The sequence below is a fragment of the Bombina bombina genome, chromosome 4, assembly GCF_027579735.1.
Source record: "Bombina bombina isolate aBomBom1 chromosome 4, aBomBom1.pri, whole genome shotgun sequence".
In the NCBI taxonomy this organism is placed as follows: Eukaryota; Metazoa; Chordata; class Amphibia; order Anura; family Bombinatoridae; genus Bombina; species Bombina bombina.
In genome coordinates this window covers 569,359,315-569,372,646 of record NC_069502.1, presented here as the reverse complement: position 1 = coordinate 569,372,646, position 13,332 = coordinate 569,359,315, and the positions used below count along the sequence as shown (strand labels likewise).

The window sequence follows — 13,332 nt, the reverse complement described above, 5'->3', positions numbered from 1 at the left end:
ACTGATTACCAGTAAGGTGGGAGGGGTTTTATAGAGCTCTTGAGGTTTGGGAATCTTTGCCTCCTGGATATCCTGTTTGTTTATATGTTGTTCCTTTACGCTGGTCATTTTAAAGTTTATCATTTTTCATTTGGAATCTTTTCTGCCTTTTAGTGACCAGTAAGAGTAATTCCTAGTATTAATGGATTGTGGACTCTGACCACCATGAAACTGATACATTTATCAGTTACGCATAAACTGTTTTCTTTTTGTGTTTTTTTTTAATTAAATATATTTGGTCTCCCAGGCATTTACTTTTCCTCTAGTTATGCATATGTAGTGCTACTCTGCTTCTGCACATTGGGGCATCATCAGTAATAAACTGTGTGTGGCAGTTTTGTAGCCAACCAATACTCTCTCCTAGTTTTCAAAGTTTCAAACGCTCCTTTAAGTGAAGATCAATTTTGATGAATTAGTGCCCGATTTTTTAATAATCCTATTAAAAACAAGGGCACTTTAATTCATCAAAATTGACATTTCACTTGTTTTCTTCAAAAACGTACATTTCTTTTTTATGACCCAATGAGTCAACAGATCATCTTAAAGGGACACTGAACCCAAATTTTTTTTTCGTGATTCAGATAGAGCATGAAATTTTAAGCAACTTTCTACTTTACTCCTATTATCAAATTTTCTTCATTCTCTTGATATTTTTATTTAAAATGCAAGAATGTAAGTTTAGATGCCGGCCCATTTTTGGTGAACAACCTGGGTTGTTCTTGCTGATTGGTGGATAAATTCATCCACCAATAAAAAAGTGCTGTCCAGAGTTCTGAACTCCAAAAAAAGCTTAGATGCCTTCTTGTTCAAATAAAGATACAAAGAGAACGAAGACAAATTGATAATAGGAGGAAATTAGAAAGTTGCTTAAAATTGCATGCTCTATCTGAATCACGAAAGAAAAAATTTGGGTTCAGTGTCCCTTTAATTACTAATGGGATATTCACCTCCTGGTCAGCAGGAGGCGGCAAAGAGCACCACAGCAAAGCTGTTAAATAGCTCCTCCCTTCCCGCCCACCCCAGTCATTCTCTTTGCCTACGTTAGTAATAGGAAGTGGTAAAGTGAGGTTTTAGAATAGATTCTTCAATCAAGAGTTTATTATTTTTAAAGTGGTGCAAGATTGTGCTGCTTTGTTCTAGGGTGTAGCCGTAGTCCATATCAGTCTCTTCAGTAGAGCAGTGGTGGCTTTAGAGCAATGGGAACTTGTGGGACATAATTCTCACTGCGCCTCCCATATATTGAATGCTGCCCTAATTCAGAATACTTGAGGGATATTTACTCAGGAATTTCTTTCTCAGGCCTATGTGGGGGAGAGAGGACCTCTCAAGCCTGGTGTTCTGCCTTGCTGTAAGTGCTTCTTTATTGTTTCTGGGTATAACACAGGAAATGGACTCTCAGAAAAAAGGGGAGCACTTCACTATCTATAATTCATAATAAGGGTGACACATATAACTCACTTTATTATGGTTTGGGCAGCATTAAGCAGGCACTGGGTGGCAGTTGGCTCTGGTGGTTTCACTTTTTTCTTTCATAAACGGCCAGGAGACTTGGCTGTTATTTACGCCCACGATGGGTGGGGCCTTCTAATTTTTGCGCCTTTTACATTGCGCTTCAGTAATATGGCGACAGAGGCAGAAGGTTCCAGTCTCTCCTTAAAAGCGCATGGTTTAAGTCAGAACAAGCGGTTCACTTTCCCTATCGAGTCCGGATCGTTATTCCTAATAAGAGGGAAGTCCTCCGGTATTGCAGTCAGGTAAGCACCTCAGCAGAGCTGCTGAGGTGTGGGGGTGTCAATTTATTGTTTTTAATTTCAAGGGAAGCACATTTTCGCTTGCACAGTAAAAAAGTTAAACGTTTAAATTTAAAGTAACAGTAAAGTTTTTTTCACTTAAAATTTTTTATCACTAATTTGAGGTTTTATTTTATTATTTAATTGTGAACTAGTATGGCCCAAGGGGACTGGCAAGATGTCACTTGCTCCTTATGTTTCTCTTACATGGTGTATCCAGTCCACTGATTCATCCTTACTTGTGGGATATTCTCATTCCCTACAGGAAGTGGCAAAGAGAGCACACAGCAGAGCTGTCCATATAGCTCCCCCTCAGGCTCCGCCCCCCCAGTCATTCTCTTTGCCGCTCTAACAAGTAGCATCTCCACGGGAGGGTAAAGTGAATGTGGTGTTAGATTTGTAGTTTTTATTTCTTCAATCAAGAGTTTGTTATTTTAAAATAGTGCCGGTTTGTACTATTTACTCTGTGGCAGAAAGTGATAAAGATTTCTGCTGAGAGGAAAATGATTTTAGCATGTTGACTTAGTAATGCTAGAAGACTGACAAGAATCCCCATGTGGGAAAGGTAAGCCATATTCTGAGACTTAGTATAGAAGGAAGGCTTATTTGAAAGGGCTCAAACACTGGTGGACACTGTTCAGGGGCAATCAATTATTTTTTTACAAAAATCTGATATTTATACAAGTTTATATTACATTTGAAACACTTTTTTTGGGGTTAATTCCGCATGGCATCTATTTAGACACCTATTTTGGCTTGGGAAGGCCCCACATCTCCAGAGTGAAGAGGGAGGGGGCCTGAAATTCGCGCCTCAGTTGCGCAGTTGATTTTACAGACAGCTTCATGCATCTCCATGTGAAGAGTCCAGAGATTGCTTGAGGACTTCAGAGAGGCTTATTTTCGATAAAAACTAATCCCCAAGGAAGACTAAGACAGCATGAAGGGGTAGCCCCCGATCCGGGACCGGATCTGGTAGGGGGCAGACTTTCTCTCTTTGCTCAGGCTTGGGCAAGAGATGTTCCAGATCCCTGGGCATTAGAAATTGTTGCTCAGGGGTATCTTCTAGAATTCAAGGACTCTCCCCCAAGGGGAAGGTTCCACATTTCTCATTTGTCTTCAGACCAGACAAAGAAACAGGCGTTCTTACGCTGTGTAGAAGATTCAAAATGGAAACCATTCGGACAATCTTACCGATAATCCAGGAAGGTCAATATATGACTACCGTGGATCTAAAGGATGCGTACCTACATATTCCTATCCACAAAGATCATCATCAGTTCCTAAGGTTCGCCTTTCTGGACACACGGTACCAGTTTGTGGCCCTTCCTTTCGGGTTGGCCACCGCTCCCAGAATTTTCACAAAGGTGCTAGGGTCCCTTCTAGCGGTACTAAGACCGCGGGGCATTGCAGTAGCACCTTACCTAGACGACATCTTAATACAGGCGTCGTCTTTTCACAGAGCCAAGGCTCATACGGACATTGTTCTGGCCTTGCTCACAAGGGTTCCCTTCCTGGGAACACTAATAGACTTGGTAGAAATGAAAATATTTCTGACAGAGGTCAGGAAGTCAAAGCTTTTAACTACTTGCCGAGTTCTTCATTCCATTCCTCGGCCTGTGGCTCAGTGCATGGAGGTAATCAGATTAATGGTTGCGGCAATGGACGTTGTCCTTTTTGCCCGAATTCATCTCAGACCACTGCAACTGTGCATGCTCAAACAGTGGAATGGGGATTATGCAGATTTGTCTCCTCAAATACAAATGGACCAGAAAACCAGAGACTCTCTTCTCTGGTGGTTGTCTCAGGATCACCTGTCTCAGGGAATGTGCTTCCGCAGACCGGAGTGGATCATTGTCACGACCGATGTTAGGCTGGGGTGTGCGGTCTGGGACTCCCTGAAAGCTCAGGGCCTATGGTCTCGGGAAGAATCTCTTCTCCCGATAAACATTTTGGAACTGAGAGCGATATTCAATACGCTCCAGGCATGGCCTCAACTAGCGGAGGCCAAATTCTTCAGATTTCAGTCGGACAACATCACGACTGTAGCGTACATCAATCATCAGGGAGGAACAAAGAGTTCCCTAGCGATGAAGGAAGTAACCAAGATCATCAAATGGGCGGAGGATCACTCCTGCCACCTATCTGCAATTCACATCCCAGGAGTAGACAACTGGGAGGCGGATTTTCTGAGTCGTCAGACTTTTCACCCGGGGGAGTGGGAACTCCACCCGGAGGTTTTTGCTCAGCTGACCCAGCTATGGGGCATTCCAGAATTGGATCTGATGGCATCCCGTCAGAACACCAAACTTCCCCTTTATGGATCCAGGTCCAGGGACCCCAAGGCGGCATTGATAGATGCTCTAGTAGCGCCTTGGTCCTTCAGTCTAGCTTATGTCTTTCCACCGTTTCCTCTTCTCCCTCGGCTAGTAGCCAGAATTGAACAGGAGAAGGCTTCGGTAGTTCTGATAGCGCCTGCGTGGCCACGCAGGACTTGGTATGCAGACCTAGTGGACATGTCATCGGTTCCACCATGGAAGCTGCCATCGAGGCAGGATCTTCTAATACAGGGTCCATTCAAGCATCCAAATCTAGTTTCTCTGCAACTGACTGCTTGGAGATTGAACGCTTAATTCTAGCTAAGCGTGGGTTCTCTGAATCAGTTATAGATACTCTGATCCAGGCCAGAAAGCCTGTCACCAGGAAAATTTACCATAAGATATGGCGGAAATATCTTTGTTGGTGTAAATCCAAGGGTTACTCGTGGAGTAAGATTAGGATTCCAAGGATATTGTCTTTTCTCCAAGAAGGATTAGAGAAAGGATTGTTAGCTAGTTCCTTAAAGGGACATATATCTGCTCTGTCTATCCTGTTACACAAGCGTCTGGCAGCAGTACCAGACGTTCAGGCGTTTGCACAGGCTCTAGTTAGAATCAAGCCTGTCTATAAACCTGTGGCTCCTCCATGGAGTCTTAATTTAGTCCTTTCAGTTCTTCAAGGGGTTCCGTTTGAACCTTTACATTCCATAGATATTAAGTTATTATCTTCGAAAGTTTTGTTTTTGGTAGCTATTTCTTCTGCTCAAAGAGTTTCAGAATTGTCTGCTTTGCAGTGTAATTCAACCTATCTGGTGTTCCATGCAGATAAGGTTGTTTTGCGTACCAAACCTGGTTTCCTTTCAAAAGTGGTTTCTAATAAGAATATTAACCAGGAAATCATTGTTCCTTCTCTGTGTCCTAATCCAGTTTCTAAGAAGGAACGACTGTTACACAATCTTGATGTGGTTCGTGCTTTAAAATTCTATTTAAAAGCAACTAAAAATTTCAGACTAACATCATCCTTGTTTGTTGTCTATTCTGGTAAGAGGAGAGGTCGAAAAGTAACTACTACCTCTCTTTCCTTCTGGCTGAAAAGCATCATCCGATTGGCATATGAGACTGCTGGACAGCAGCCTCCTGAACGAATTACCGCTCATTCCACCAGAGCTGTGGCTTCCACATGGGCTTTCAAGAATGAGGCTTCTGTTGAACAGATTTGTAAGGCAGCGACGTGGTCTTCACTGCATACTTTTGCCAAATTTTACAAATTCGATACTTTTGCTTCTTCGGAGGCTATTTTTGGGAGAGAGGTTTTGCAAGCAGTGGTGCCTTCCGTTTAGGTTACCTGACTTGTTCCCTCCCTTAATCCGTGTCCTAAAGGCCATAATCACCAGGGTATGTAAACTTTTGATCAGGGTCATTTGGGTAGTTTCTGTTGTCATTATAATTTTAAAAGAGTAAACACAGTTGAATGATAATAAATGGTTTCAGCCAAACATTAACCATGAGTGAAAGAAAAGTTTTTGTGTTATCATTCATATTCTCTGAAAATGGTCAAGAAATCATAAATTCTGCCAGGGTATGTAAACTTATGAGCACAACTGTAATATTGCTGCTGGAATTTTTATTAAAAAAAGAGGATTTTTCAGACCCGCTTTCTGTGCTCTACTGAGCGGGTCTGGTTTTAACTCTGAGCGCATCTGGGCAGCTGTCTAGTTACAGCGCGGCCCGACCGAGTCATTACACTCAATGTAGCTCGCTTCTGCTCTGTCTGACAGCTGGAGCGAGCTACATTTAGTGTAATGGCGCGGTCGGGCCGGGCTGTGACTAGACAGCTGCCCTGATGCGCTCAGAGTGAAAACCAGACCAGAGGGCGGGTCTGAAAAATCCAATTTTTTTAATAAAAATTTCAGCGGCAATATTATGTTACATAAAGCTGGCACTAATATAATGTTATATAATTCTGCACTATGTGCAGAATTATATAACATTATTTTCTAGGTTTACTGCCCCTTTAAGGGCTTTTGTTAGTTTAGTATTAGACTATGGGGTGTTTTTATTTTTGTGGGGGGGGGGGGGGGTTTATAGGTGTAATAATTTTATTATTTTTGATAGCTTTGTTTATTTGTTTCTGCATTTTAATTTTTTATAGCTTGTTTTTTTTTTTTTATTTACAACACAGACTGCCCTCTGGAAGATATTAAAGGATTACAAAATTTTCACATTTTTGGTGTAAATAAAACACAGATTTTAAGTTACATTTATGAAGTTAAAATTACCAACCAAAAACTTTCAAAACGAAGCCTCATTTACTTCTTAAACCTTTTTCTATTTTTCGTCTAACGTATATGTAAAAATTAACGAATCGTTTTTGCCGATTTTTGCATATAATACAAATTGATACACAATCGCATGTGCACAAAAACGGCCCATATAGCGCTTGTGCATATTTTCCTACTGTCGCCGTAATTACCAACACCTTATAGGGAATAACGAGCAGGTCTGGAAGGGAGTGACGTTGTTTGACGTTGCGCAATCTCGCGCATGCGATGTTCAAAATTCGGCCGCCATCTTCAAACTGCAGTTTGCACACAGGATTGGATAGCAGCGGCAGATACCCACAGAGTGGGTTCGAAAAATTGTTTTTATTTGAAATAAGATTGCAGCGATCAGGTAGGAAAGTCATTATGACATCCTATGGCAAATGTGTTAAGAAACATTAAAAAAAAAAACACGAAATTACGTTAAACTTACAGTGGTCCTTTAATGCATATTTTTTTTTTTTCCTATTGCCAGCACATATGGTTGGAAATGGATACTGAGACTTTTAAACAATACAATTCTTTATGCTGTGTTCTAAGAGGGTTAGTGTTAGTAAATTTCTGACAGAAGTGGATTACTATATTTTTGTCAATAGTGGAATGTCCTCTTAAAAGGACATTAAACCCAAAAATGTGTCTTTCATGATTCAGATAGATAATACAATTTTAAATAACATTCCAATTTATTTGTATTATCTAATTTGCTTTATTCTTTAGATATCCTTTGTTGAAGAAATAGAAATGCACATGCATGTGTGAGCCAATCAAGAGGCATATGCGTGCAGCCACCAATCAGCTGCTACTGAGCCTATCTAGATATGCTTTTCAGCAAAGGATATCAAGAGAATGAAGCAAATTAGATAATGGAAGTAAATTAGAAAGTTGTTTAAAATTGCATGCTAATCATGAAAGAAAAAAATGTGGGTTTCTTGTCACTTTTAACCACCAGTTCTTTGTTTGCTGTCATCATCAAGGAATATCAGTGGAGTATGAAAGAAGTTATACCCTTAAAGGTAAAAATAAAAACTTGCAAATGCATATGGACTATGTTTAAAAGGACAGTAAAATCAAAATTAAATTTTCTTGATTTACATAGAGCATTGACTTCTAAACAACTTTTCAATTTTGCTTATTTCTCTTGGTATCCTTTTATTAAAGACTAATCCTAGGTGAGCTCAGGAGCGTGCACTTGTCCTTAGCCACCTTGCTGCAGTGTTTGAAGCAATGTTCATAGTTTCAAACACCTACTGCCATAGAATGTTTCGGACACTCTACTGCAGCAGAGTTTGCAACTATATAGAACTTTGCTATTGACATTGTTGTAAAGACTGCTGCCTCTTGGCTAAGGACACATGCACACTCCTGAGCTCACCTAAGATTACTAGTTGACTAAGGATAATAAGAGAACAAAGTAAACAATACTAGAAGTTATTTATAAAGTTGTTAAAAAATGCGCTTTCTGAATTGTGACATTTAATTTTTGCTTTACGGTCCCTATTAAGGACAGAACGTTTATTAGCAATAAGCAGAATTATAAAAAGGATATAGTACATGACTGAGATACCTTGTAGGAAATGTTCGTCAATAGAGGAAGAGCAAGTAGTCACACCAGAAGGGCAATTTACCTTGAAAGTGTCGCTTCTGGTAAAGAAGATTTAAAGGTGTTTGTTACATCTGTACAGCCTGTTGAAAATATAGCTAGTAAAGAATAAGTATAAAGCGCCTAAAAAGGCTGGGTAATAGCCGGCCTAACGTACTGACCAAACTTCAGTATAGTTTAAAAGCCCGTAATACATTATAATGACATAAAAAAGCCCATAATAGGGGATTAGATATTAAAATTTATTACAAATAATAATGACATAAAAACAAATATAAAACCAAAATGAAATGCAATGATAATATGATCCGGATCTAGTAAGTCTCCTAAAATGTTCAATGAATGTCCAAAAAACTGTCCTATGGGTAAAATCCTGAAAATGCTTTAAAAGTCACACAGTCGCAAAGGATTTGTCCTCCAAATGTTGAGAATGACAAAACTAAAGTGATGCAAACGATGAGAAAAACAAAACTGAAGTGATGAAAAAAATCAATCAAATGTAAACGATATGTGAAAAATTGTGGAAAAATATGAAAAAAAAAAAAAAAAAAAAAAGTGAATATATATATATATATATATATATATATATATATATATAAAAATACAAAACACATGGTTAAAAATGTTAGTGTAAAAAATGATGAAAAAATATGGTGAAAAATATATATTAATCAAAAAAGTGTTAGCCAAAAAGTGTAAGAAAAAGAGACCAAAAAACACTCCTCCAGAAATGATCCTGATAGTGGTTGTGTCTGTTAATCCTATTTGGTGTAATGTCCCAGTATCGATCCTATTTGATGTAGTGTCCTATAAACAATAAAATAACATAGTGTATTCCGTATAGATAAAATAACAGTAATTAGAATTTTGCTTACCCAGTATGGACGCATTTCGGCCCCTTTGAGGCCTTTTTCAAGATTGTCATTATTATTTGTAATAAATTTTAATATCTAATCCCCTATTATGGGCTTTTTTATGTCATTATAATGTATTAAGGGCTTTTAAACTATACTGAAGTCTGGTCAGTACGTTAGGCCGGCTATTACCCAGCCTTTTTAGGCGCTTTATACTTATTCTTTACTATTTGACATTCCATTTGAGGCCAGCTAGGAGGCCTCCCGTATAAAGCATAAGGGTAACCACCTGTGGCGCTTATCTATTTATCTTATCGAAAATATAGCTAGTGTTGTAAGAAGCGCAGAATTGTGTATATGAGACTTGCATAAGCAGGAAGGGTATATTTAAAAACATGAGTGTGAGAAAAGGTGGCGCAGAGGGCACCCTCTGTGAGAAGAGAGAAAAAATGTTTAGCTACGGTCTCGCTATTTTGAATATTTGTGGCAGGTATAGGTCATTGGGGGATGGAAATTATATCAAAATATATTGTTACCTGCAGCAAAGTTAAAGGGACACTGAACCCACATTTTTTTCTTTTGGGATTCAGATAGAGCATGCAATTTTAAGCAACTTTCTAATTTACTCCTATTAATTTTTCTTCGTTCTCTTGCTATCTTTATTTGAAAAAGAAGGCATCTAAGCTATTTTTTGCTTCAGTACCCTGGAGAGCACTTGTTTATTGGTCGGTTAAATTAATCCACCAATCAGCAAGAATAACCCAGGTTGTTCACCAAAAATTGGGCCAGCATCTAAACTTTCTTGCTTTTCAAATAAAGATACCAACAGAATGAAGAAAAATTGATAATAGGAGTAAATCAGAAAGTTGCTTAAAATTGCATGCTATATCTGAATCACGAAAGAAAAAATTTGGGTCCCTTTAAAATTATATATAACTTTAATTTATGTAATACAGTACTAAGATTTGGTGGAACAGTGTAAAAATGAGCATGACAAAGATAATTGTTGGGTATCTGTAGTTGTGTTATTTTTAGGAGAATATTCTGCATTGTCCTCATAGATATTATTATACAAGTTTTAAAACAAGGGGGAAAAAAAGTGGCTAGAGAGTCTTGATACCTTTAACTTCTACTGAAGGTTAGCATATACCCCAAAAGTTATACCTTGTTCTTTTAACTTTAAATTATACTAAAACGTTTTTTTGTTTTAATGCTTTACACTTCTGCTAATGGCTTAACCTATCCCCAATTAATTAAACTGTGTATTTTTAGCTTTAAGTTCTATGCAAATTTAAGTAAATCAAAATTCCAGAATAATAAAATTCAATTAAAAAATTACAAAATAAAAGAAACTGGATGCTTATGTACTCACAAAATAAAACCAAATAGGTTTAGAAATTAAAACTGTATAATTTTAATAGAATTTAACAGAAACATAAACTCTACTTTTACCAAAATAGAAGTAATATATTTAGTATATATAACGCAAAAGCAAAAATCTTTGACCGCCTTGTAGCAAGCTTCCCAACCACCATAAAGGTAAATCGCTACATCATTCAATTGTCCAAAAATATATTTGATATGGAAATGTCTACACTTGGTGATTGTTGAAATGTGGTGGTATTTCTATACCAAAATAAACAGTACAACTAGTTGGAAAAGAGAAGTGGGCAGAAGGAGGGGTTCCCTATTGAACAGGAGGAGGTTTGGTTACAGATAATGTGTTGAAAAAATTACACAGCACAGCAGTTTCTCATTTGTGTTTTCATAATCTCTTGTGACACAAAATCAATAGACACTTTTGTTTTTTCTTAGAATTTGCTGTCTTTTCATCATAATAGTTTAAACTTTACTTCTCTTATAGAGTGCGCTCATGTGGCACAATACCTCCTTGTTAACCTTTTTTTCTTGTGCCTCATTCTAGGTTTACAGAACTTTATGTGGAAGAATTGGAAAATGAAAGTGATTTACAGATACTCATTACAGATTACCTTAAAGGACTCAATTTAAACAAAGCAGTTGTCCAAGGAATAATTAGGTATGACCTAAAAATCATTTTCTCACTTTTTCATGATACATCTTTCATTTATGCAGTTAAAAGGACATTTAACACAAATTTTACACTACCTAAATATGAAGTCTTCCTATATAAGAATAATTTTGCATTGAAACCTGCAGCTTTATTTTGTCAAAGTATTATGTTTTATGTTCGTTTCACTGATTTCCTTGTCCCCCAGAACAAAAAACCCTGCTAACCAATCACAAACTAATATTCAGATAAAGCACAAACTCAGACTGGGTTACCTGCCCTCTTGTATCCCCTTAAAGGGGCTGTAAACTTACAAACTAATGTTATATAATTCTGCACATAGTGCAGAATTATATACCATTAGCTTAGTGACAGGTTTATACATTAAAGTATTTCAGAGAAATTGTATCTAAAATCTGCTTTTACCAGAATGCTGCTCCTTGATCTGAGCGGGTCTGGTTTTTACACAGTGTGCCCGGTCGCACCATAAAAATGAATGTAGCTAGCTCCTGCTACTAGACCAGAGCGGGAGCAAACTACATTCATTTTAATGGCGTGACCGGGCACACAGTGACTAGACAGTGTTGCTACAATGAGCTGTGTAAAAACCAGACCCGCTCAGCAGAGCAAGGAGCGGCGTTCTGGTAAAAGGAGGTTTTAGATACAAATTCTCTGAAATACTTTCAAGTATAAATGTGCCGGTAAGCTGTTATATAATTCTGCACTATGTGCAGAATTATATAACATTAGTTTGTAAGTTTACTGCCCCTTTAATGAGGTTTATAGCACTAATTCAACTTGGTTACTATTGCAAAGATTGATTTTCCTATCATGACTGCTGATGCAAAACTGATAATCCACCTTTTAAAACTATTTGACATCATAGAAGCTTAGGGAGGGAGGAAAAAGTAAACTAAATCTCACATAAATTGCCCAAAAGTATTAACCCAAGCCTCCCTGGTAGAAAGTAAACCAAGCACAATTTTAGATGTATGTATGATGTCTTGCAAAAAAAAGACTGCAAAATAAATAATGAATGTATATTGCAATAATGTTTCACTTGCTATAATGAAACATGTTATGCATTCTTGAAATATCAAGTTTCAAGTAATAGCCTAGTCAAAAATAAACTTTCATGATTCAGACAGAGCATGCAATTTTAAGCAACTTTGTAGTTTACACCTATTAATTTTTCTTCGTTCTCTTGGTATTTTATTTAAAAAAGCTGGAATGTAAGCTTAGGAGCCGGCTCATTTTTGTTTCAGCACCTAGGTAGTGCTTGCTGATTGGATAGCTATATTTAGACATCAATCAGCAAGCGTAACCCAGGTGCTGAAACAAAAATGGGCCGGCTTCTAAGCTTACATTTCAGCTTTTTAAAATATAGATAGCGAGAGAAGGAAGAAAAATTGATAATAGGAGTAAATTAGAAAGGGCTTAAACATGATCAATTTAGAAAGTCTTTATTTGCGCTTTTTTTGTTCTTTTACAAATTAAACTCTGCTTGAGTCATATGTGGTGGGTTTTGTGCTTTTATGTTCCACATGTTTGTTACAATTTGGTCTAAATAGTTGTGATATTACCTTTATAGAATTGCTATTTCGTATTTTGCCATGGATGGGGTAGTTTAATACGGTTTCTCAACTGCAGTCAAGTACCCCCAACAGGCCAGGTTTTCATTATAGCTGAACTAGAACACAGATTAAATAATTGGCTGATCAATAACCATGGCTACTAACTTGCTCTCACCCATCAGCTGATTATTTTACCTGTGCTCTAGTTCAGCTATAATGAAAATCTGGGCTGTTGGGAGTACTTGAGGACCGCGGTTGAGAAACGCTGGTTTAATAAAGTGGAACCGGATCTCTGTATTTATATTGTATAAGTGTTATCTTTATAACAATTTTTTTTTTTTTGTCTTGTTTTTTGATTTTTATTAAATATTTTTTTATATTCTGTTTTAGCTTTTACTTGTCCATACGCAAGAAGGCTAATGCTGAGTTAGTTGATGGCACAGGACATCGGCCTCACTACAGCTTGCGCACACTGTGCAGGGCCTTGAGATTTGCTGCTGCAAACCCCTGCTGCAACATTCAGCGCTCATTATATGAGGTAAAATTATACAGGATGTTAACACTGCTCTATTTTAATAAGGCATGGTATTCAGTTTTCTGCTTGGGCATTCAATTAGAGAAGGCAAAAAAGTATTTAAGCAATCAGCTGACAGCACTAATTGGCTGAAATGCAAGTTTGTAAAAAACAGATAAGAGGGCAGTCTGCAGAGGCTTAGATACAACGTAATCACAGAGGTTAAAAGTTTAATAATATAACTGTTGGTTATGCAAAACCGGGGAAATATTTAATAAGAAAATTTATGCTTACCT

The 13,332-nt window shown here is 37.6% G+C and overlaps 1 protein-coding gene across 1 annotated transcript in view; it reads left to right on the top strand.

The window, feature by feature from the left end:
* Positions 1-13,332, top strand: part of MDN1 (midasin AAA ATPase 1) — a 1,255,339-nt gene that overhangs the window by 106,311 nt on the left and 1,135,696 nt on the right. The window contains 2 exon segments of the mRNA XM_053710546.1: positions 10,844-10,957; positions 12,913-13,060. Of these exon segments, the coding sequence (XP_053566521.1) occupies positions 10,844-10,957; positions 12,913-13,060 (262 nt within the window).